We start from the raw sequence: 25,199 nt of genomic DNA, 5'->3' as shown, positions 1-25,199 counted from the left end.
GCCAACAAAAATCATCCCGAATACAGCCACAGCTCTGTTTTGTGTCTCTGAGCAACATGACGGTGTTTCGTTCCTGAATGAATCACTCGTTTAAATGATTCGATTCAATCGCAGTGACTCGCTTATTAACAGTACTTTGCTGCCACCTGCTGGAGGCTTTAATTTCACATTTCGGCTTTCTTTCTTTCATGTTTTAAATCATTTTAAAATCAGTATTCAGCGTTTTATGTTTAACATACCAAAACATTATTTATGCATTTGTAATTGCAGGTTAAATGCATTCACGTCTTGCATTAAACAAAATACATGTGTGTAAATACATCTAAATGCCACTTCAGATGCAGCTTCTGTGTTGATTTAATTTGCTCGGTAACAGCCCGAATGTCTTATTATTCTAATTCACTGATTAAATGTAAGAATTTGACTCAAAAGATAATGGACACTTTTAGAAAAAATGGCTTTATAAAGGTAAAAATGCCCATAAAATGCAAAAATCAGTTTAAACCTATTGGAAAAGATTAATTTCTATCAGTATGAACCGACCACCACACAGAATATAAAGAATATTAAAAACATTAGGAGTCAGCTGTCTTCGGCAGTCCTTAAGATACCAGCACACTCGGCAAAATATCATCTAATTATCGTTATCGATAAAATCCCAGAAAATATCAAGAGATAATTGTCAATATCGCACACCCCTACCAGCATCATGATAAATTACATTGTCTATAAATTATATCATACTGGCTGTTTTTCCAGAAATTATAGCATAATCATGTTTAAAATGCCACCTACAGAAATGGGCATTTATATATTTCATTACAAATAAATACATTTTATGATCCAGGGTGAAAGTTCTTAATTAAATGCTATTTGGTAAATTATTGTTTTTCCTGTCGTTAAAATTTCAAACATTCTGGGAGTTGAAATGGAGCACATGTATATATTCTGATTTGTGTTCAGCCCCGCTGTATATGCATTGCTTGAATTCATGTGTGCATTAACAGACAACAAATTAGGCTTATTACAAACACGGTGTTGGCACTTTGTAGACATTTCAACATCTTTAATCAAACTGTCACACTCTTCCAGGGAGGCAGTTTTCAGTTCTGCAGTGAGCGTGTCGATGCAATATGGGAATATTTTCTGTAACATCCTGTTGAGTTACGCCAGAATGTCAAAAGCTTCCACTAAACCAGCAGAAGAGACCAGTGAAACAGACACCCACAGCTCTGCAGTGACACAAACCGGCCTTTCATAGACCTCACCAGTGCACAGATATTAGTCATTGTTCTGAATCATAGAGTAAAGAGAACAGACTCACCTCGGCAGCTTTTTGCTGCAGTAGATATGAGTCCTGCCGTGCCACTGCGAGCCTGAGGCATTTCATACTGGTACAATCCCAGCTAGTCCAGTGCTCCTTATGGCATCCCGTTCCTATTTTAACCCAGCATTGTAATGTGATCTACAGTAAACAGTACTGTTTACTGCCTGCAGTGGCCAGTCCACAACTAAACCAGTGTGTTTAGGGACTAATGTGGGCTTGGAGTCTTCGAGTCCTGCTCGTGCAGGACCGTAAGTGTGTGTGTGGCTTGCGTGTTTTATCCTCTCTGAAGGAAAGAGGATTTAGTGCTCAAACTCCTCGGCAGCACGATGCATGCTGCTTCATTCTGGCCAGTGTCGGTGTCTGCAGCGCTGTGATTGGGGAGAGAAGGTCACACACGCTGGCGCTTCTCTGCAGGGCTCTGACTGACACACGGTGCCTTATTTCCCAGAGCCGAAGGGCCTACAGGTGGGTTTAGGGCTGCTGCTTTGTTAGGCCCAAAGGACACTTCGTACTGTTTACTGCCTGCAGTGGCCAGTCCACAACTAAACCAGTGTGTTTAGGGACTAATGTGGGCTTGGAGTCTTCGAGTCCTGCTCGTGCAGGACCGTAAGTGTGTGTGTGGCTTGCGTGTTTTATCCTCTCTGAAGGAAAGAGGATTTAGTGCTCAAACTCCTCGGCAGCACGATACATGCTGCTTCATTCTGGCCAGTGTCGGTGTCTGCAGCGCTGTGATTGGGGAGAGAAGGTCACACACGCTGGCGCTTCTCTGCAGGGCTCTGACTGACACACGGTGCCTTATTTCCCAGAGCCGAAGGGCCTACAGGTGGGTTTAGAGCTGCTGCTTTGTTAGGCCCAAAGGACACTTATACTTACTAAACCAGTTGTTGTAGGTCTGTTATTTGTGTCGAAGCTATTTCAGATCATTGTGATTGACTGTGTGTGTTTAGATCATAGACGTAGTGTCCGTGACGTCACCCGTAGGTTCCTGAAGAGGTTTTTGAAGCCTAAAGTGGGCAGAGCCGGCCGTCGCCATCTTGGCAGCATGTCACCGCGTGTCACTTCCGGATAATCGAAAATGGGCAAAAAGGCGGGAGCTGGTTGCTGAAGCCTAGCTCGACGGTGGTGACGGCAACGGCAATCCACCTGTCACTCAAGTGGCCATGCCCTTAATTATGCAGAACTTTAAGGCTTAATATAATTTAAACGGATGAGTTATAAAAAAATTCACCCCTTCACAGTTGTCATGAAGGGCAAAATTAGCTATATAAACCAAAAAAAATGTTGAACCAGGCTGTAAACATGTTTTTTTTCTGCTGTAAAGTTGGGCATTTTAACATGGGGAGTCTATGGGATTGACTCCCTTTTGCAGCCCGCCTCTAGCGGCCAGTCGATGAATTAGTTTGAGTCACTTCCGTGTTGGCTTCACGAGAGAGAGCGGGAGGTTGCCGCTTGGTTTAGATGCAGGATTGCAGCAGATTAATAGACATGCTCTAAAGCAGTGGTCGCCAACCAGTCAATCGCGATTGGTAGATCTTTATCAGTGTCCAAGTAGATCCCGAAAATAACAGTAAAATAAGCTTTAAAAAAATGCATTACATTTCTGGGGTTATATTAATGCATCACTGAAGGGAACGGTCTTGAGAAGTTTCGATGGCAATGGCATTTCTTTCTCATGCGTATGAAGCTCTGCTTTGTTTACAGCGGAAAACAAGGAAACGCTGTATTGCGGTCGGTTTATAAGCAGTGTTGCCAAGTCTGTGGTTTTCCCGTGGAATTGGGCTACTGTAACACTGTTGCCGCGAGTTGTTGTTTATGTCCGCGGGTTGAAGCGACCCCAATAACGTGATATTTAGCCCCTGGAATGTGAATTTTACTGGAAGATCCCCGCCGAAAAATGTGTATTTAACCCCGGAATGCGAGAAATTTAATTTTATTTTTTTACAGGGGAACCCCCACCTAAACACGATTGGACTAGTTTTATTGCGAAAACCTGGCAACCCTGTTCATTAGTGCCACATGCTGTCAGAGAGTGTGTCTCATTCAGACCTGCTGTTGTTTCGTGCAGATGTTTTATGTACCAAATAAATAACACCCTAAAGTCAGACCATTCTGTTTTAGTTTTAAGTCCTGAAGTTAATCTAAATCAAATCAAAACAACTGCGCGTGCAGATCGTGATTAAAATGCAGTGGTTGCCTCTAATTTCAAATGGCTAGATATTTTTGTTTAAAGCCAGTTTGTTTGTTATAAAGCAAATAGTAGGGATATGCCGGTATTAGATTCTCATGTCCCTGGAATGTGAATTTTACTGGAAGATCCCCGCCGAAAAATGTGTATTTAACCCCGGAATGCGAGAAATTTAATTTTATTTTTTTACAGGGGAACCCCCACCTAAACACGATTGGACTAGTTTTATTGCGAAAACCTGGCAACCCTGTTCATTAGTGCCACATGCTGTCAGAGAGTGTGTCTCATTCAGACCTGCTGTTGTTTCGTGCAGATGTTTTATGTACCAAATAAATAACACCCTAAAGTCAGACCATTCTGTTTTAGTTTTAAGTCCTGAAGTTAATCTAAATCAAATCAAAACAACTGCGCGTGCAGATCGTGATTAAAATGCAGTGGTTGCCTCTAATTTCAAATGGCTAGATATTTTTGTTTAAAGCCAGTTTGTTTGTTATAAAGCAAATAGTAGGGATATGCCGGTATTAGATTCTCATGTTGTGATTAATTGCTAATGATTTTATCACGGTATACGGTATTATCACGGTATTGCAATTTAGTTTTAAAAAAGTGCTGTCATAATACAGTATGACAGGTTTAATAACTTTTTTTCTTATAACAAAAATAACTGAACATTTAAATGCAATAAAGCAATACAGAAAAATGTATAAAGTTTCTGGGTCCAAATGCTCTATCAGATGCCAAAAGCAAACAGTGTGATGTAATACTGATTCATCTTCTATGAATTGTTAAAATATTGGTGCCCAGAGGCTGAATTGTAACCTGTGAGTTTTTAAAGCTTAAATGTGTGATGATTGAAACGAGTAGAGACTTGGACCTGGAAACAGTTTTCCTTATGTCATGACTTAACCCGTGATGTTGTTAGGGTGTTGTGGGCGGCTGCCAGGGCATTGCAGTATGGTTTCAAGAGCGTTCTGATCCCCGTAGATCTCTGCATGTTTGGGACCCTTTTCAATGTGACTTGCATTTTTTAAAATCATTTTATTGTAGCATCCCTCTTTAAGCCTCATAATTCTTTTGTAATTGTACAGTTTTTGAAATTCTTCGTGTTCATTGGGCTCTGAGATCAAGGCTTTGTTTTCATAGCTGTGATTTTTGGAGATAAAGCAGGGTATGTGGTTATAAAACAGGCCTATAATAACAAGACCTTCTTGTGACATTCCTGGCTAACATTGACCTTCCGTGTCCTTGTTAGCGTCAGATGCTGTCTGTTCTGAGGCACATAGCATAAAGTAATTAATACCAGGACTGACAACAATATGCTGCTTTGATGTAAGCTAAGTAGCATTACCATCTCATTAGTTACTCAAACCACAGCTTGCATCATTTCCCGTAGTATCAGGAAGTGGAATTGCCCCTCCTTTCACTGAGTGTGTGTGGCTCACTGCACGAGGGCCTGGATTTTCCACCCTGCCTTTCTGACTACGTGAGGAAGAGTGTGTCAGTGTTCGCTGTGATGTGAATCTCCTCACGTACGACAGCCCACCATGGCATCCGTGCAATGTGGTTTTATTAGGTTAGTGACCGCAGTGAAATCCTTGCCAAACCCATCCTGCTGCCATACTGTGGTCATGTGACTGGTTTCACTTTCCTGTAAGAAAATGCAATGCAGATAGCTGACTGTTTGCACAAATTGTTGAATGCATCTGATTTGATGTTGAAGCTATAATTCACAGTTCAGTCTGACATGATCCTGATTTTGATTCGCATGTGCCAACAGTGTTGTGATTGGCTGGATATCACATTGACTTTCCTGTGCTTCAGGCTGTGTCAGGTGGATTATCTCTGTTTTATATTGAGCTTTAGTATCATCCACTTTAAGACACAAAATCCAGGTCAGCTCAAGCACACAAAGACCAGCTCGTGTGTTTTTGTTTGTTTGATTAGTGCTGTATGACTTCACTGACTATAAAGACATGTCGGTGTACGGTCACATTCCTAAGATGCAAGTCTGTTTGTATAAGATTTATTGATTTTACTGTTCTATGTGTTTGATCTTCACTAGTAGTCGACCGATATGGGTTTTTTTGACTGCCGATATCTTGGAAAGCAGGGTGGCCGATATAATTTTATTTATTTTAATATTTAAGAAATTTGAAATATTTGAAAATGGATTAAAAAATAAATGTGTAAAATAAACATACTTATACTCTAGAAGACCAAGTATTTTTCACAAATATTTAATAAAAATATAATTAAAAAGGAAGTAAACACTGTAACCAACAGGGCATTCAGTATTCTGGGAAGTTTGTGTGCATTGAGAATCCTATTTTTTCAAGTAAAGCCAAGGTAACACTCATTTACAGCACACAGTGAAAATGACATGAATATGACAGTGGGCAAATGCATAAAGTGCAGCATAATTTGAAATCAGTCACGAGTAGGCTTGCCGTGATTGACGGTGATACCGGTGTTAAGCCGCAACACCGGTTACGTCACTTGCCCACCGCGGCACCAACCCCCACCATCGTTTTGATTTTTTATAGAAATAAAAATCATTTAGTTCAGTAAAAGAACAGATACTACAATTAAAAACTTAACGCCAATGCAGCGTGCCGAACGACCGTCGCATCACAGATCAGATTTAATTTCTCCAGTGAGGAGAGCGAGTCGAGCTGACCGAAGAGACGAGCGAGTCGAGCTGCAAAAGCGCCTGTTTGGCAATATTTTGGATTTTGAAAAGCCTGTTGACTTTTGACGTTTATCTAAGCTGATTTTGGAAGCTTTTTTAAACATTCGTTTCTTATTAAATTGGTTCCACAGTGTTTGCTGATTTTTACTTTATTTAAACTGTCATTTTATTTATTTTATTTGACATCAAGGTGTATGCCATGCCTCCAAGCTTTGTTGTTTTGCTAATAAACGTTCTACGTTTCTTATATATTGTTTACTTAGCCTATTTCCAGTTTTGTATACCTATTTAAACTTTATGCAAGGTTATTTGTTATTTTATGTTATCATGGTGTTACCCTATCATGGTGTATTTGTATTTTTAAGTTAATAAGTTCTATGTTTTATATATAGGCTAAAGCGAGTTTGATGTTGTATTTTGTTGCTGCATTCAAGCAATTGACACCTAACTGCCGCTAATTCAAAAATGAAAGTAAAATGCGCTTTTAAGCTATTTAAAAGTGAACGAAAGCTAGGAAAAGAGGGAACGCCCCCACGGTGATACTGGTATTACCGGTGTTGTCACACGTCGATTAACCGGTGGGAAAATTTCCTCACCGTCACAACCCTAGTCACGAGTTTAAAGTTTGACGATCACGCGTCTCCAGTGAAGCTGAACCCTCCTCCTGTCCGTATTCAATTCACACGGACCATAGGACCGACCGTCACAGAACACGCGATCATGCAGATCACATGCACGCTTCACAAGATCTCAACTAGATTCGACTAAGTCTGCAAGGTTTTGAAATTTAAATGTTCATTAGTTATTCAAAAGTTTGTTTAAATTTATATAAATGCATTTTTGCGGAATGCTGACGGCAAACGAGAAAGTATTAGGTTTGCCTTTAATAATATTAAAGTAATTGTTATAATACTGTTTTGTATTTTAATTCCTTTGTTTAACAGTTCTATCTGATTATTAGACAGACTTCTATCCGTATTAGACAGAACTGAATGACAACAGCGAACGAGAGGGAGAATGTGAGCACTGTGTGCTCAGGCGCTGCCGCAGCGCCGTCAAAATAAAAGTCCTGCCTCGAACACATCGGCCAAACAGAAAACTTAGCAGCCGATACCGATATTCGAAAAATGGCAGATATCAGTCGACCACTAATCTTCACTCAGCATTGCCTTAGCATGTCTTTCAGCTATAGAGATGTTTTCCTGTAATGAAAGTTCAGGTTGTCAGGTTCAAAGAGGGCTTGATTGACTGCTTTGAGGGTGAGTAAAACACAGGCTAATTTTCATTTTTGGGTGAACTAACCCTTTAAATATGTACTCTGGTTTTCAGTCATTTGTTGTCTCTCTGTCCATTATAAGAAACCCAAACATCTAGACACGCTAGACGTCTGATTAGTCAACTGATCATGCTGATGTCATTTCTATCTCTCTGTAGGATATTACCCGTCTCTTCCACGATGCCCCACACTAAAGCTCAGGATATGGGCTCTGCCTTCATCCAGACGCAGCAGCTCAACGCTGCCATGGCCGACACCTTCCTGGAGCACTTGTGTCTGCTGGACATCGACTCTGAGCCAACCATCGCTCGCAACACTGGAATCATCTGCACCATCGGTCAGTGGATGCTCCGACATGTGTACACACACAGCTGGATTGGTTTTAAAATGAATGTCCTACAAGCTATTACTGCCACACTTTCAAACAGCTTTATAATACAGCAGAAATATAACACATTAGCTTCTGTGATCAAAGTTCAGTAAATTCTCTGGTGGATTACATGTCATTTAAGTGTTGAATTACTCCAGGTCCTGTCTGATAAGTGCTTTTTTTGTTTTAGCCGAGACGGGTTTCCCAAACTCTCCGTCTGCCATTGTTCTGTAACTTTATTGAATTGTTTTCATGTAGCAACAGATGCAGGATGTTGAGAAAACGCATAGTAAGTTAAATAGTCTTAATTCAGAAGTAGCAGTAAGTGATGGTGCATTGTGTCATGTGACTGCAGGACCGGCCTCTCGCTCTGTGGAAATGCTGAAGGAGATGATCAAGTCTGGCATGAACATCGCTCGCCTCAACTTCTCTCACGGCTCACACGAGGTGCATACTTTTATGATTTACACTCTTTCGTGCTTGTCTATGTCTGTCTCTCTCTCTCTAATCCTCATATCTATACAGCATTAGTTATGCAGTTGCTGGATTCTTGTTATTCTTTACCAGAAATGATGCTAAAACTGTCCATGTGAACGTCTGAGGCTCACAGGCTGAAAGAACAGCTAAAGCATTCAGGGTCAAAGGTCACCGAGAGAGAGTGAGTGTAAACTAATCTACAGTGAGGCTACTATAAATAGTTTATCTGTTCCTTCCCAGCGGAGAGTTTATCCTGTCTCAACAGCATAAAGGGTGGATGTTTTTTGCACACTAATAGTTCATACAGGAGTTGCTGGTGAATAGAACTGGTGCTGCTGTTCACAGTGAACGTCATTTGCAGTTCTGCAGGTTCACGACATGAGCTGCGATTAGAAAATCCGGTTCAGATTTCTGAATGATAGACAGAAGTATCATGAATAGAATTCATTCTTTGTATTTACTCAAGCGTAAGCAATCCGATCCAGTTCTGGCCTGTTTGCAGCCTACCATGTTAGGAGCAGAAAGGTTAATTTAGGGCAAAATCATCCCATTCATTACAAAAACTGCAAATAAAAGGTTAAACGAAAAATGTTTGAGCATGTTTAGTTCATACTACTAGTAAAGGAAGTCAACAATTAACAATCACCGTTGTCAATAGAAGACATTTTGTCCCTCATACATTCATTCGTACCTGAAAGCTGACCCTTATGTGACTTGTCTTATCGAGGGCTTTGGGTTAAACAAATTCTGCCATTTAACACAATTTCACACTCTTAAACAAACACGGGCCTGTGGGTTTGCCCAAAAGAGTGACCTTGAATGTAGAGCTACTGAAACTAGTGATTAGTATTACAACTGTGTGACACCATTAACGTCATGGACCAAAGGTACTCGTCTAACATGATTTATTACAGCAGACGACTTCTGCATGGTCAGTAGATCAAACTCTAACAGATTAACTTGGTGTCCTGTCATATCACACAATGCACGCACTTAAGTGTCTACTCATTTGTGCATGAGTGTGTGGGAGAGAGTAACCCAGTTTCGCTAGTCTAGACACACACCTTGACCGTTGCTTAGCTGCGTGTGAGTGAACGTGGTCAAAGAGGGAATAAGAATGACGTAACCTGTGCTGTCAGGTAAAAATAGTACTGCCATGAGACGTTCAAGTGCAACATCAGCGGTTACACAAACAGTGTGTTACAGTGACATCTTTCTTTGCTTTATTAATCTCTTATTTCTTCTGTCTGTCAGTATCACGGTGAAACTATTAAAAATGTGCGTGAAGCTTGTGCCACCTTCAAGCCGGGCAGCATCCAGTACAGGCCAGTGGGCATCGCTCTGGACACCAAGGGACCAGAAATCCGAACCGGACTCATTAAAGGGGTGAGTTTACTCATTTCAGTTCAGCTGCTACAAAGACTGATCCGCTGGTGCAAGGTCACTATACACTGCTGAATTATCTGTTGGTAATGCATGGATTAATAGTGATGCTTGTATGCATCTGTCTGTCTGCTCCAGAGCGGCACGGCTGAGGTTGAGCTGAAGAAGGGAAATAAGATCAAAGTGACTATGGACGATTCTTTCATGGAGAACTGCGATGAGGAAACTCTCTGGCTGGACTACAAGAACATCACCAAGGTGGTTGAAGTGGGCAGCAAGGTCTATATTGATGATGGACTCATTTCTCTCCAGGTCCTGGAGATCGGTGAGTGATGGATTTGCCATGGTAATAAATAATTGATGATAGGGTTCTGCAGGTGTTAAAAATGTCTTAAAGTCTTAATTCGCCCTTTCACAGATTAAGAAGGTTAAGGAAATCTGTGGCATTGATTGTTGCATGCATTTCAATAAAATTAATATCTTCCTTGTTTATTTTTGTCTTGTTTTCCAGTGTAAATATCTAAACATCCTTTAACCTAGATACTATTACTTGAGAATAAATTAAATCATTAAAATTAAGTGTATTTATGTGTAAAGCTAGAATAAATGTTATTGGTGTCCAAAAAAAAAAACTTGGTTTCCCTTTTAAAGTGTTATTTATTTTTTATTTTTTTCCCTCTTTCTGACCATATGTGAGCCTGCAGCACAAAAGCAGTGTTAAGTCGCTGGGGTATATTTTTAGCAATAGCCGAAAAAACATTGTATGGGTCAAAAGTATCGATTTCTCTTTTATGCCAAAAATCATTAGGATATTAAGTAAAGATCATGTTCCATGAAGATATTTAGTAGATTTCCTACCGTAAACATCAAAACTTAATTTTTGATCAGTAATATGCATTGCTAAGAACTTCATTTGAACAACTTTAAAGATGATTTTCTCAGTATTTATATTTTTTTCAAATATTGTCCTATCCTAACAAACCATACATCAATGGAAAGCTTATTTATTCAACTTTCAGGTATTATTTGTAAAATTGACCCTTATGACTGGTTTTGTGGTCCAGGGTCACATACTGGCAAATATTTGTTCTTGTTTTAATCATAAACTTCATTTTAAAATTTGTTTTGATAAGTCCTGCTTCCAATTATTCCTTAAATGTTCTCCATTTGGTCTTAAACGGACTTAAATTTACTTTCACAAAACCTGCAGAAACCCTGTGATAAGTCAGTCTGCTTCTAGTGTGGACACTGTGTAATGTGTAGAATCATCATCTTGTTCTGCTTGATGAATAATATCGGTCTCTTTCTCAGGCTCAAACTATCTGGTGTGTGAAATTGAGAATGGAGGAACTCTGGGTAGTAAGAAGGGTGTCAATCTGCCGGGTGCTGCAGTCGACCTGCCCGCCGTGTCGGAGAAAGACATCAAGGACCTGCAGTTCGGCGTGGAGATGGGAGTCGACATGATCTTTGCCTCCTTCATCCGCAAGGCGTCTGATGTGCACGAGGTGCGTAAAGTGCTGGGAGAGAAGGGCAAGAACATCAAGATCATCAGCAAGCTGGAGAACCACGAGGGTGTGCGCAGGTGAGCGGATTACACCCGTTTCTGCAGGTGTACCGACCCCCAAAGTCAATATGCACTATTAGATATGTGAAAATGAATCTCGTTTTATTCACCAGGTTTGATGAGATCATGGAGGCCAGTGATGGCATCATGGTCGCTCGAGGAGACCTGGGTATTGAAATCCCCACAGAAAAGGTGTTTCTGGCCCAGAAGATGATGATTGGTCGCTGCAACAAAGCAGGAAAGCCAATCATCTGTGCCACACAGGTCAGCTAACCTACAACGCCATATGTGACCCTGGACCACAAAACCAGTCATATGGTTTCAATTCTTTGAAATTGAGATTTATACATCACCGGAATATCAAGCTGAATAAATAAGCTTTCCATTGATGTATGGTTTGTTAGGATAGGACAACTATTTGAAAATCTGGAATCTGAGGGTGAAATATTGAGAAAATCATCTTTAAAGTTGTCCAAATGAAGTTCTTAGCAATGCATATTACTAATCAAATTAAGGTTTGATGGATTTATGGTAGGAAATTTACAAAAAATCTTCATGGAACATGATATTTACTTAATATCCTAATGATTTTTGGCATAAAAGAAAAATCGATAATTTTGACCCATACAATATATTGTTGGCTATTGCTACAAATATCCCCCAGCGACTTAACACTGCTTTTGTGCTGCAGGGTCACATATTAGCATGCATTCTACAGAAAATATATCTTAACTGAAAGCAAGTCCGTAATATACTCTTCTGTATTATTTATCTTGCCGTTTAATTGCTCTAATGAAAGTAAAGGCGCCGTTTTCTTGTAATGGTTGGTCTTCCTGAACTAGTGCATCTATGAAACGGGCTCTCTGTATCGCAAGTCCACTCAAGTCTTGCGTGTTTATAGATGTTGGAGAGCATGATCAAGAAGCCTCGCCCTACGCGTGCCGAGGGCAGCGATGTGGCCAACGCCGTTCTGGACGGAGCCGACTGCATCATGCTGAGTGGAGAGACTGCAAAGGGAGACTATCCTCTGGAGGCCGTACGCACCCAGCACATGGTGAGAGCGCCCCCTACTGACCCGTACTTTAACACTTACACAGCTAAATCTTTTAGTACCTGACTCTCACATTCCTCATGTTTTCACTCAACTTACTCATCTTTAAAAAATACTAAAAGGAATTTCCAAAGAAATTTTACGGGCTAAATACAGCTTCTCAAGAATAGACAGCATCTTTGTAAAAACAAAAAACGAATTGTATGTAGAGTAATGCACTTACAGTGGAGGTCTGTGAGACATTTAAAAGCAGAAATGTGATGCTTGTCTTTTTGTTAAACCACTTACCTTTCAGTAAAATAAGTTATTTGTTTATACAATGGGGTCCAAAAAGTCTAGAGACCATTTTGCATTTTTCTAATTCTTTCCAAATTATATCACTGAGAAAAATGTTAAATTAACATGAATTTGAAAGTGTTTTGTACAGAACTGAATGTCTGTCTGTATAAAGCATGTCACTCATTTACTTGCATTTGAATTAGTCACCTAGAAAAAAATCCAGAATCTTTAATATTATTTGTATGTCGTAACATTTATTTAGTTGAATTTTATTTTCAAAACAAAATCTTGTTTCCCCAAGGTTTAAATTATATTCGAGTCCCACATTTTCAGTGTACACTCAGACTTCTGGACCCCCTTGTATGTTTTGTTTAACCCGTAATAATTCTTTAATGCCACAGCATCCTTCATGACTTTCGTTCTCTCATACGCATGTGTTTCGTTCTCACTAGCTGGTTTTGTTTGTCTGAGTTGTCAGGGTCAGTTACAGACAACAGCCTTCGCTGACGCTCACGGTTCATTTCAACATTTTAGCCGTCTTAAATTGAAGACAATGTTTTTTTTTCTGTGTGCCTGTTCTTGGTGAGCTTGTTAAATCTATCCATGTGCTCTGCATTGTGCTCAAGGTTGGCATGTTTGAGTTAGCAGTCACATGTTTGCCCAGACACTCCTGAACTTGGAAATATTCACCAGCAGATTAAATCCCTTGGCTTTAACAAACATATTTTCTTGAAGCTGGTTTGTTCATTCTGAGTGAGCTCAAAGCTTTCTGAAAGCCAGCATGCTTGATCTCTTATTTCCCGTCTTGATGAGCTCAACCGTTCTTCTTCATTCACTCCTTCTGGGCTTGTTTTTGGCGACTTTTAACTTGCTTTTGCATGATATGAGTTTCTTTTAGGGATGCACAATATTATCGGAAGGTTATCGGTTTGAAAAAAATGATGCCGATATGCGTTGCCAATAAGACGGATAGCTCAAAGTAAAGTGCACAAATATCATTAAGATGCTTGTTTCTAAATAAAGCAGTATCAATGTCATAAAATCACGAGTCTGTTTTAATTTAAAGGCTAGAAGCTAGTTTACATGGAAAAAAAAAAAATCACAAACACAAATTTGAATGATTTATACAAATGTATTAATTTATATGTAATGTATTATATTGTAAAAACTTATTTACAATGTACTCCCATAAAAAAAAAAAAGAACTTTAATAATGTTTTAGTTCTAACAGGTTTTTGCTCAGAAATAACCAACCAATAACCATATATCGGCTCTTGGGCAAAATTATTTGAAAAATGTCGGCAAAAATCTAATATTGTGCATCCCTAGTTTCTTTAATCCTTACATCACAAATCACTTACACTTTACTGGTCACTGATTTATGTCCATATTGAAAATAATATCCATGATTTAATGGTTGCTGGGTTAGCTCTAATTAATATTAATTTGCATTTAATGTGAGTCTGGATGTGTTTTAATATTCATTGTTTTTTTTTCTACTAACCTTTTCCTCTGAACTAACACCTGCACTAATTTCCTCCTTTTGTTTCCTCTTTGTTTGTTTGTTTTTTCTGTGTCCACCTCTCTTTTACTCTCTTCTCACTCTTGATTCACACTCGATCTCTTCTCATCTCGTGTATGTGCGTATCTTTCCTCTCTGTCTCTCCCTGCTGTGTTCCTCCTGTCGTATCGTGTGCCGGCTGCATCAGATCGCTCGCGAGGCAGAGGCGGCTATGTTCCACCGGCTGGTGTTTGAGGACCTGCGTCGCTGTTTGCCCCCCTCCACCGACCCCGCCGAGGCCATCGCCATTGGCGCTGTGGAGGCCTCCTTTAAAATCCTGGCCTCTGCATTTGTAGTTCTCACTGGGTCCGGCAGGTAGGCAGGTGTGATGGTGAAAACCAGATCTGTCACAGTCAGGGAGTAGGAAGAGCAGGGACAGGAGAGGACTGGAAGAGAGAGAGAGAGAAATGAGAGAGACACGTGCTGAATATTTATGGATGTCCGTCTGTAATCCTAAAAATTCCCTTTATATTTTCAAATCATAGTGCATTTTAAAATCACGAGGATTAAAAAAAGATTATATTTTGCAGTAAAAAAAATCAAAGCTGTACATCAGCTTTATTTTGTACATTGTTTTATGATTTAAATCATATTAATGTATTATAATAATAGTGCTGGGCAACGATTAATTGCATCCAAAATAAACGTTTTTGTGTACGTAATACTGTGTATATTTATTATGTATATATAAATACACGCACATGCATGTGTATATATTTAAGAAAAATGTTATGTTTATATAGCCTATTAAATATTTATATACAGTCAAACCAAAAATTATTCAGTCACCTGATATAATTTTTTATATATATTTTTTTTACTAGTAGGTGCAGGACACTATAGTTCATTTATGTAAGTGAAGATAGCAAAATAAAGTAAACTGACATATTTTACCCACAAATTCTTCATACAGTGGACTGCCAGTAAAACTGATGATAAATTTGAAACCAAAAATCATTCAGACACTTTGACCTGAGCATGTTTAAATGTAAGTGTTTTTTCTTTCATTGCTAATGCGATCTTTTTACACCACAGACTGAACAGAATTAAGCATTGCTTGGTAACTGGTTGACCTAAATTGGTATTATCTAATTGTTTACTTTAATTCGGTTGATTAGCTGTCAGCTGTTAAATTTATTACATGCCTTTCTATCAAAGTTATCTGACATTATCAAGATTAATTTGTTCTGACACAGTTTGACTGAGTTCTTGTCATATTGTATAACCATTTTCTAAACTACAGTGATAATGTGAGATGTTGAAGGTGTCTGAATAAATTTTGGTTTGACTGTATAATATAAATTATACCCATAAGTATTTTCTAAATGTATACTGTATGTATGTGTCTCTATATATACAGAGTGCACACATATATAAAAAACTTATTTTTGATGTGATTAATCATTGCCCAGCACTATATAATTAATTTATTATTTATTTAAATCATAAATAAGTGACTGTTTGGAGCAGTACAGGACTAGTGTAAGCATTCCTGTGCACGTGTCTCTCTCCGTGTTTCTCTCTGTCTGAGTGATTGACGGTATGATTGTGTGTGTGTAACCCCTCCCTCCACCGGGTGGCGCTGTCAGATCGCCCGCGAGGCAGAGGCAGCCACGTTCCACAGGCAGCTGTTTGAGGAGCTGCGGCGCTCCACCCATCTGACCCGCGACCCTTCAGATGCTGTAGCTGTGGGCGCCGTCGAGTCCTCCTTCAAATGCTGCGCCAGCGCCCTTATTGTGCTCACCAAGACTGGCAGGTAAGAGGGGAGGGGCCTGAGGTCAGAGTTCAGCATGGGACAGGTAAGAAAAAAGGCCATTGAAAAGTTTGGGGTCTGTAGGATGATCTCTTCTGCTCACCAAGGCTGCATTTATTTGATCAAAAATACAGTAAAATATTATTAGTTTAAACAGCTGTTTTCTATGTGAATATCTGTTAAACTGTAATGTATTTCTGTGATGCGCAGCTGTATTTTCAGCATCATTCCTCCAGTCTTCAGTGTCACATGATCTTCAGAAATCAGTATAATATGCTGATCTGCTGCTCCAGAAACATTTCTGATTATTATCAATGTTGAAAGCAGTTGTGCTGCACAATATTCTTGTGGAAACCATGATCTGTTCTATTTTTCAGGATTCACAGATGAATATAAAGTTCAAAAGAACTGTTTATTTGAAATAGAATTTATTTGTAACATTATAAATGTCTTCACTTTTGATCATTTAATGCAGCCTTGATAAACAAGTAAATACACTGTCATGTATGTGTATTTTTCATTATTATTATTTTTTTTCTGACCCTTTAGAATGGTTAACACCATGCGTAGTCGTCCACTGTTTTAGTCTTAACTATGTTTACTAAGAGCAGCATGGTGATGCAGAATAACTTAATATTCTCAATTCAATTTCTCATCATTCCCTAACCCTTTTTTCTCTGAATGGCTATGAGTAGTGCTGTCAAACGATTAATCACATCCAAAATAAGTTTTTATTTACGTAATATGTATTAGTACTGTATATTTATGTATATATAAATTCACACACATACAGTATGTTTTGCAAATATTTGCGTGTTTACGTGTGTGTGTGTGTGTGTATTAATATAATTTGTTATATAAATATTTAATATGTAAACATACACATGCATGGATATATTTACGAAAAATGTTGTGTATTCATATATACATATTACATTTAGTCATTTAACAGATGCTTTTATCCGAAGCGACTTACAAAAGAGGACAGTAGAAGCAATCAAAATCAACAAAAGAGCGATGATACGCAAGTGCTATAACAAGTCACAGTCAGCTTAACACCGTACATGTAGCAAGTTTTTTTTATTTTTTATATCGTAATAAATAAAAAGAAAACAAGAGACTAGAAAAAGAATAGAGCAAGCTAGTGTTAGAGGCCTTTTTTGCTTTTGTTAATTGTATAATGAAAAGAAAATAGATGGATCGAATACATATATACACACATAATAAATATACACAGTACACAAAATATATATAATGTAAACAAAAACTTTTATTTTGAATGCGATTAATGATTTGACCGCACTAGCTATGAGTGAGTGTCTGGACAGTGCAAACAGAACAGAATGGAGTAGGGTTTAGTTTTAGCATTCTGTCAGTAATTTCATGTAGTCACATGATTGTCTCTGGAATGTTTTCATTCACACGCTGTTGTCTGATTGTCCAGGTCCGCTCATCTGATCTCCCGGTACCGCCCGCGTGCCCCAATCATTTCCGTGACCCGTGACGAGCAGACGGCCCGACAGGCTCATCTGTACCGCGGCATCTTCCCCGTGCTCTACAACAAACCTTCCAACGACGTGTGGGCCGAGGATGTGGACCTGAGGGTCAATTTTGCCATGGACGTTGGTAAGACACAGAGGTGGTTGTGATGATTACACAAGAAGCTAAAGACTGCAATACACATTTTAAAACACCTATGCATCATACACTGCCAAAGGGTTAGAGAGGAAAAACTGGACATCACACAGAGCCTCATGTTTGAAAACCGGCTCATCTGACTAAATGTGACCCTGGAGCATAAAACCAGTCATAAGGGTCAAATTTTTGAAATTTATATTTATACATAATCTGAAAGCTCAATAAATAAGCTTTCCATTTGATGTGACGACAAGATCGCAAATTCGATGAGAAAGCATCAGAAGCCCGCAGCTTATAACGTAGCAAAAGAGGTAAAATTCAGATCACGACTAATACTACTGATGAAAAAGAGTTTAATGTTAACCACTTTCGTTTCCATTTAACTATAAACTGATAAAAGTTCACAGAGATATTAAAGTGTTCCGTCGCTACGACGATTTTCCGTCATAAAGACAGTCACTTGCTTCATTCCTGAATGATTCAGCCGTTCGAACGAATAAAATTAGTGACTTGCCGCCACCTGCTGGCGGACTTGGTTTCATTTTTAGCATATAATTTCAGTTATTTAAATCGTTTTAATATTTATGGATTCAATTTTATATGTAAAACATTCATCTCCACATGAGTTTATGAATTTAATTGCACTCATGCCACCTCTGAGCCTCATTAAACATCTGGAAATGTGCTCCTACATTTTTTAAATTAGGAGGACAAGCGCTCCTGACTGAAATTATATGCTAAAAATGAAACTAAAAATCCGCCAGCAGGTGGCGGCAAGTCACTGATTTCATCACTGAATCATTCATTCAATTGATTCGTTCAAACGGCTGAATCATTCAGGAATGAAGCAAGTGACTGTCTTTATGAACTGACGGAAATCCGTCGTAGCGACGGAACACTTTAATCCCTGGGTTCATCAGCATGCATTGATTAATCCCATGTTGTAGCAAAAACAATTATAAAATTGCGACCAAATCATGTGCTCAACTGAGAAAGTTAGTCGCAAATGAGCCACCAGTGAGTAGAATGAGTCGAGCCCTGTGATATGATGCCTGTACACAGCTGTGATCACAGTCGTTCACATCCAGCCCTCTGCTCTCTCTCAGGTAAGGCTCGTGGGTTCTTCAAGCCTGGCGATGTGGTGATCGTCCTGACCGGCTGGCGTCCAGGATCTGGTTACACCAACACCATGCGCGTCGTCCCAGTGCAGTAAGCTGGACTGGACTGTAGCCGTTCATACATCACTCCCTTCCCTCCCGACTCCCGCAGGCTTTCAGACCGGTGACCTGATGTCGTCGTCTTCATCATCATCTTCATCACACGAGCCTGGCTCCTCCCACAGGCCAGAGGACCACCTTCACTTAGACGTTTCTTCTCACTGCTTTCATTTCCTTTTCAGTCTCGAGCATAATCTCTCACACATTTATCCAGAGCTGTCCGTCTGCATGCCCGTGAAGCACCTTTGCCCTTGAACACACAGCAGTGTCCTGAAACGAGCGTGCGGCGAAGGGCTAAGGCGTACTGTAACTCTCGTTAGTTTATTTGTAGTGTTAGTCTGCCGTGTGCTTTATTTGTGTTCACACTCCTAATGATGTTACATTCTGTGTTGCACTTGTCTATAAGACCATTAGATTTGGGGACGAGGCGACCAATGTGCTATATATTTTTTGAAATGTTAACGTTGGGATGTCCACGTCCGGCTCATTTCATTGTTTTAGTGGAGTAAGAGAACGGCAGAGTTTCTGAGAGATGAATATCGATTGAGCAGCGTCGGTCACATTCCCAGCATCCACCTCTCCGGTTTATCCCCTCACAACGCACTCGTCTCTGTCTGCTGCTCCTGAATGTGTGTGTGTGTGTGTGAGCGAGCGTGTCTGTTTGTTCAGATCTACCTGCTTTGTGTCGCTAGGGTGCAAGATGTACTTATAAGTGTAAGAGTAAACTATGGTATCATTCTAATGTTGTATTCAAGACTGAATTAATAAAGGAGACGAGCACCTGGCCGGACTACTGTGGTTTTATTGAATTGATTATAATACATTATATTTGTTTTTGATAATCCATTTCACTTGCTCACTGTACAGTTTCTCTTTTAACTTAATAGAAAAGATTAACCTCGACCTTTATTCATAGCACAAGAGTTGCTTTATAATACACATTCAATCACAACAATATACCCTTCTGTTACTACCAAAAGTATCAAATCTGTATTTAAAATGTATTCAAAAGCTTCAAAATGAAAATGTTTTCTTATCGAACGTGAAATGGAAACGCAATCAGCTGATATAATTATATTTATTAAATTACTATTTGTTATAAAACCTCTATTATAACACTTTTTTTTAAAGCATTTTGTGAACTGATGTTCAGCTATACTGTTGTTCAGATACTTGCTATAGTGCCACATCCGTAACATCATAGTGCATGAAATCCAACTTGACATTATTTGCATTTGTGCACTGGTTCGTGAGCGTTTCATGCCGTTTAATCACTGACAGTGGAAGTGTGGTTTCTCCTATTCATTTTTCATGTGTTTTTTATATAGCGGATGAGGTCTGGATGAAGTAGCTGCTCAATTACTGGCACTGCTTTTCTGATGAATACTCTCTTTGTGTTCTGCTCCAGGTCACTTACATAAGGCTCAGTTGTACAGATGCTGCTATCAGATGAGAAATGGAGCCAGAGCAGTTAAGTGTATTAATACAGGCGTCAGCACAACATCAGGTGACAACCTGACTCGATGCAGTTCAATTATCATGCAGGAGGAACAAAAATATTCTTCGTATTATATTAATGTTACCATGAACTGCAAGAATATTCTAAAATGTATATTAAGTTCAACAACTCAATGTAAAGTTAATGTCAGGCAGAATTAGAAAATGAAGCATGTAGTCTTTAACCAAGAGGTGGTTTATTGTAGAGAAATCTGACTGAATGCAGATGAGATGAGTGAAAACAGAAACACATGTCAACAGAATAAAAACTCTGGTTCTATTGTGGTTGATACAAAAGAGCAGCTGTAAGAGCACCTTTATTGACCTATTGTAAAGGAGATGATATGAGCGGCGGTGTCAGCTGAAAGCTCATTGGCTGTCCTGGCTGTAGACCACGCCCACCTGCCGCCGGGCTTCATCCATGATCTCAGCCAGCAGAGCCGAGTCTGCATGAGACATGCGTGAGCTCTCCTTCAAACCTGCACCAGAAACCACCAGATCACGTGAAGGTCAAGCTGATCATTTCACAAACGTGCCATCTATGGTTTATGCTTAAATAACACGGCCCTGCACCAAAAAATCCAGGGGCCAGTTGTCCAAAAGAGTTGAATCTGGATCAGAATGGAAATCCCATGTTACTTCTGTGCCGGTTTTTCAAAGCAAAACTGGATTGGATCACCCTGATCCAGATACACACTTTTCCAGATTTCCAAATCTGGATTACTAGTGCTCTACGGAGCCCCTAAAGGGACACGCTGATGGAGAAACAAAAGCCAATGTTTTGCATTCTAGTTCAGCATTGCATTTACACAAATAACTACCATCTCTGATGATTGTGCAAATGTAGTTTACAATCAGTGCTAAAAAAACACTTTCAATTAAATATATTTGTTTGATATTGACAGCTGTTTGGGGATATATTACATGTTACAAATGTTGCACTTTTTGGACCATTTTTAAAGTTACATTTGTGTTGCTGAAATCCACTCGTCTGCTGGGATCAGAATAATCCAGGTTTTCTAGATCAGAAGTATCCCAATCTTACTGAAACCTTTTGAACGACACAAACTGAGGAAGATTGGATTTTGTGATCTGATCCGAATTCAGAATCCTATTTTTTTTTCCTTTTGAACAACCCATTTTCAAGATTTGATCCGATCCGATTACTTTTGAACATCTGGCCCCTGCTGATTTGCAAAAAAAGGCCTAATATATATGGATTTTTTTATCTCACAATTTGGAATTTTTTATCCAGAATTCATAAACTCAGAATTACAACATATATAGTCAAAATAGCAAGATATAAACTCACAATTCTGGAAAAAAGTCAAAATAGTGAGATATAAAATTGCAATTGAGAGAACACAAATCAGAATTGAATTGGGCAATTGATGTTGAAAAGACATCAAACTGACAGGTGAATATGCAAATCAAAGTGACATCAAAAACCTGACATGACGTTGATTTGATGTAAACTGAACGTCACACATATCGGTATACAGCACATATACATTAAACCAATTTCAGTGTGGGATTAACTTCCTATTTTCACCCAATTACCCCTGGAAGAAACTGCTGTCCAGACAGAATTTAGAATCATGTTATAGAATCTTGATCAAGGCTTGACTAATATTTGCCATCAAATTGATATGAAGCTACCCGCTGGGAAGTAGCAATTTTTGTTTTTTATTCCATGGCGGGGGGAAAAAACAGAACTGAGAAATTTAACTAAATGTAAGCTCAGAATTCAGAGGGGGAAGAAAAGTCAGAATTGTGAACTCTGAACAGATATAAACAAAAAATAGTGTAGTTGTGTACCGTGGAGTAAGCAGCGGCGGACCTCCTCGGCCTCGTAACACATGCCGGTGCTGTTGATGAAGTTCAGCGGCAGAGACGGCTCCGGCACCGGATACTGAGTCTCCACACCGTTCACCATCAGAGACGTCGGGCACCACATGTGAGCCGGAACCTGATCAACAGAACAACCCCCAACATTCACCAGCGGCTTTCTCAGAAAGTGCAATCTGTGCCTCTAAAGCAAGCTTAAAACTCATGTAGTCTGACTGAGAAATCTGACCCCGGAGCACAAAACCAGTCATAAGGGCCAATTTTTCGAAATTGAGATGTATACATCATCTGAAAGCTGAATAAATAAGTTTTCCATTGATGCATGGTTTGTTAGGATCGGACAATATTTGAAAATCTGGAATCTGAGGGTGCAAAAAAATCTAAATATTGAGAAAATCATCTTTAAAGTTGTTCAAATGAAGTTCTTAGCAATGCATATTACTAATCACACATTAAGTTTTGATATATTTACGGTAGGACATTTACTAAATATCTTCATGGAACATGATCTTTACTTAATATCCTAATGATTTTTGGCATAAAAGAGAAATGTATAATTGTGACCCATACAATGTATTGTTGGCTATTGCTACAAATATCCCCCAGCGACTTAACACTGCTTCTGTGCTGCAGGGACACATATGCTTTAGATTTTTTAAATCCTTTAAAATGTTATACTCTGACCTGTGAAGAACAGAGATACATTTTATATATCTATTAAAAAAATCTGATGCATCAGACACAAAGTCAATCAATCTATATGGCTAATTTACTGATGCATTTAACTCCATATCTTTTTTTAAGTCAGTTATTAAAATTAATATTTCAATGATTATATATATAAAAATATACTAACATTAAATGCATTTGCTTACTCAGGTTATTGTATTTTAAGTCTCTTGTATTAAATTATTTTAATCATTCTATCATTTTCCCAAATTATAATTTTTTTATTTTTAATAATTTTTTTAAATATTTTGAATGTTGTTAGCACATTGAGACACATTTTAAGTATGAAAAGTACTATAGAAATAAAAAATATATATATTATTATTATTAAAACGTGATGTGTCCTGCAGGCCTGCATCAGATACAAAGTCACTTTGAATAAAAGCATCAGACAAATGTAAATAATCTGAGTTGTTTGGGTACACGTGATTTAGTTTCAGCAGTGCAGCAATAATTTAACTTTAAAAGCTGTACTAGTCAGCAGTTACTGTAAAATATGATCAAATATTTACATTGCATGAGTTGAGAATTCAAGCCGAGCCGAGCAGAGCAGGAATGGAAAGTTGTGAGTGCTTTAACCTCGTTTAATAAAGTTAGCAACACTACTGACATGAGTTTGTTTCTTCAAACCTTGATGGTGCCTTTGGTCCCGACGATCACGGCTTCGTTTGGAAGCTCGGCGGTGATTGTGCAGGTGCAGACGGCCAAACGCTGTCCTGAGAACTTCAGCGTGACGACCATCGCTTCATCTACACCTGCCAATATCACAATATAGCAAACCTCTCAGACTGGGGGATAAAGATGATTTAGTTTCGGGTTTGAGAGAAATATGAGACCAAATGTACAGAGAAGCGGATTCACATTGGTGATGAATAAGACGAGCTCCAAGCTTTAAGTTGAAATAAAAACATCAAAATTAAATACATTAGATTATTCAAATTAATGAATTTTAAGTCTCTTTAGTCAGTGCATTCAGGTTTTTTTTTTTCATTTTTTAATCATTTTTTTAATGCCTTAAATGTTGTTATTCTGACCTGTGAAGCACAATGAGCTGTATTTTATGCATGAAAGGTATTATACTAATAAAGTAGAAGTTGTATATTTTTATTTAATGCCATGTCAACAGCTTAGGCTATTTTCATGGCAAAAACAATAAAAAAAAATACAACTATAACAAATACAATAAAAACCAGCAAACAAACAAACAAGATTTTTTACATTAACATATGATAAAAATTCTAAAACTTTTTCTGGCAAAATTATACTAAATAACTTTTTTAAGTGAGTTATTATACTAATAAAAAGTATTATTATTATTATCAGTGTATTCTTTTATTTTTATTTTTATATTGTTTAATTATTTTTAATGCCTTAAATGTTGTTATTCTGACCTGTGAAGCACAATGAGCTGCATTTAATGCATGAAAGGTATTTTATTAAAACAAAGTATTATTATTATTATTATTATTATTGAAATGTCATGTTATACAGATTGAAAAAAAATATTATTATTATTACTATTATTATTAAAGATACAGTCAAACCAAAAATGATTCAGTCACCAGATATTTTATATATTTTTATATTTCAGACATTATCAAGATGAATTTGTTCTGACACGGTTTAACTCTTGAGTTCTTGTCATATTTTACTACCATTTTCTAAACTATAGTGAATAAACTGTGGCGTCTGAATAAATGCTGGTTTGTAATTATATTATGTTCCCAGCAGGCCTGCCTCTCACACAAACACAGTAGATCCCTCTGAATGTCTAACTGACTAATATCTGTGATATTCTGCTGTCTGCATGCGAGGGGGTTCAGTACCAGTGTCCAGACAGACTCCGGTCGCTTGAATGGTCTCCGGTTTCTCTCCGTTGAACACCATGAGCACAAACTGTATGCAGTAGATGCCGATGTCGAGCAGCGCTCCTCCTCCCAGCTCCTTCTGAACAGCACGCTGCACATGTGTGAGAGGAACGCCGAAATCCGCTCGCACCACCTTCACCTCGCCCACATCGCCCCGCGACAGCAGGCGACCGATCTCCAGCGACACCGGGAAGAAACGCGTCCAGACGGCCTGCAGAACAAAAACATGCAGTATGCAGACTGATGTACAATACAAAAGATGTACAGTAATTTACATTTGTGACCCTGGAGCACAAAACCAGTCATAAGGGACCATTTTTTTATACATTATACTGAATAAATAAGCTTTCTATTGATGTATGGTTTGTTAGGATCGGACAATATTTGAAAATCTGGAATCTGAGGGTGCAAAAAAATCTAAATATTGAGAAAATCATCTTTAAAGTTGTTCAAATGAAGTTCTTAGCAATGCATATTACTAATCAAA

At 38.6% G+C, this 25,199-nt stretch overlaps 2 protein-coding genes across 5 annotated transcripts in view; one reads left to right on the top strand and one right to left on the bottom strand.

Moving 5' to 3' along the window:
- The window catches only part of pkma (pyruvate kinase M1/2a), a 22,782-nt gene extending 3,222 nt beyond the window's left edge, over positions 1-19,560 (top strand). For 2 of the 4 annotated variants that reach the window (XM_016285719.1, XM_016285721.1), the window contains exons 2-11: positions 7,636-7,814; positions 8,203-8,294; positions 9,579-9,710; positions 9,846-10,032; positions 11,019-11,289; positions 11,385-11,535; positions 12,173-12,325; positions 14,311-14,477; positions 17,360-17,541; positions 18,660-19,560. In XM_016285719.1, coding sequence (XP_016141205.1) covers positions 7,636-7,814; positions 8,203-8,294; positions 9,579-9,710; positions 9,846-10,032; positions 11,019-11,289; positions 11,385-11,535; positions 12,173-12,325; positions 14,311-14,477; positions 17,360-17,541; positions 18,660-18,766 — 1,621 coding nt within the window. In that variant the 3' untranslated portion in view covers positions 18,767-19,560. Of the gene's footprint in view, positions 1-2,050; positions 2,151-7,635; positions 7,815-8,202; positions 8,295-9,578; positions 9,711-9,845; positions 10,033-11,018; positions 11,290-11,384; positions 11,536-12,172; positions 12,326-14,310; positions 14,478-15,751; positions 15,919-17,359; positions 17,542-18,659 lie in introns of those variants that run through there. The other 2 variants (XM_016285723.1, XM_016285720.1) reach the window with 2 other exon arrangements.
- An 863-nt stretch (positions 19,561-20,423) lies between these two features.
- dhdh.2 (dihydrodiol dehydrogenase, tandem duplicate 2) overlaps positions 20,424-25,199 on the bottom strand; it is a 16,392-nt gene continuing 11,616 nt past the window's right edge. The window contains exons 4-7 of the mRNA XM_016285718.1: positions 24,671-24,923; positions 23,475-23,599; positions 22,086-22,236; positions 20,424-20,746 (exon numbers count right to left, since the gene is read on the bottom strand). Coding sequence (XP_016141204.1) covers positions 20,637-20,746; positions 22,086-22,236; positions 23,475-23,599; positions 24,671-24,923 — 639 coding nt within the window. The 3' untranslated portion in view covers positions 20,424-20,636. The remainder of the gene's footprint in view (positions 20,747-22,085; positions 22,237-23,474; positions 23,600-24,670; positions 24,924-25,199) is intronic.

Source organism: Sinocyclocheilus grahami, unplaced genomic scaffold (genome assembly GCF_001515645.1).
Source record: "Sinocyclocheilus grahami isolate Dianchi unplaced genomic scaffold, SAMN03320097.WGS_v1.1 scaffold201.1, whole genome shotgun sequence".
NCBI classification, from domain to species: domain Eukaryota; kingdom Metazoa; phylum Chordata; class Actinopteri; order Cypriniformes; family Cyprinidae; genus Sinocyclocheilus; species Sinocyclocheilus grahami.
This window is presented reverse-complemented; position numbering and strand designations above follow the sequence as displayed.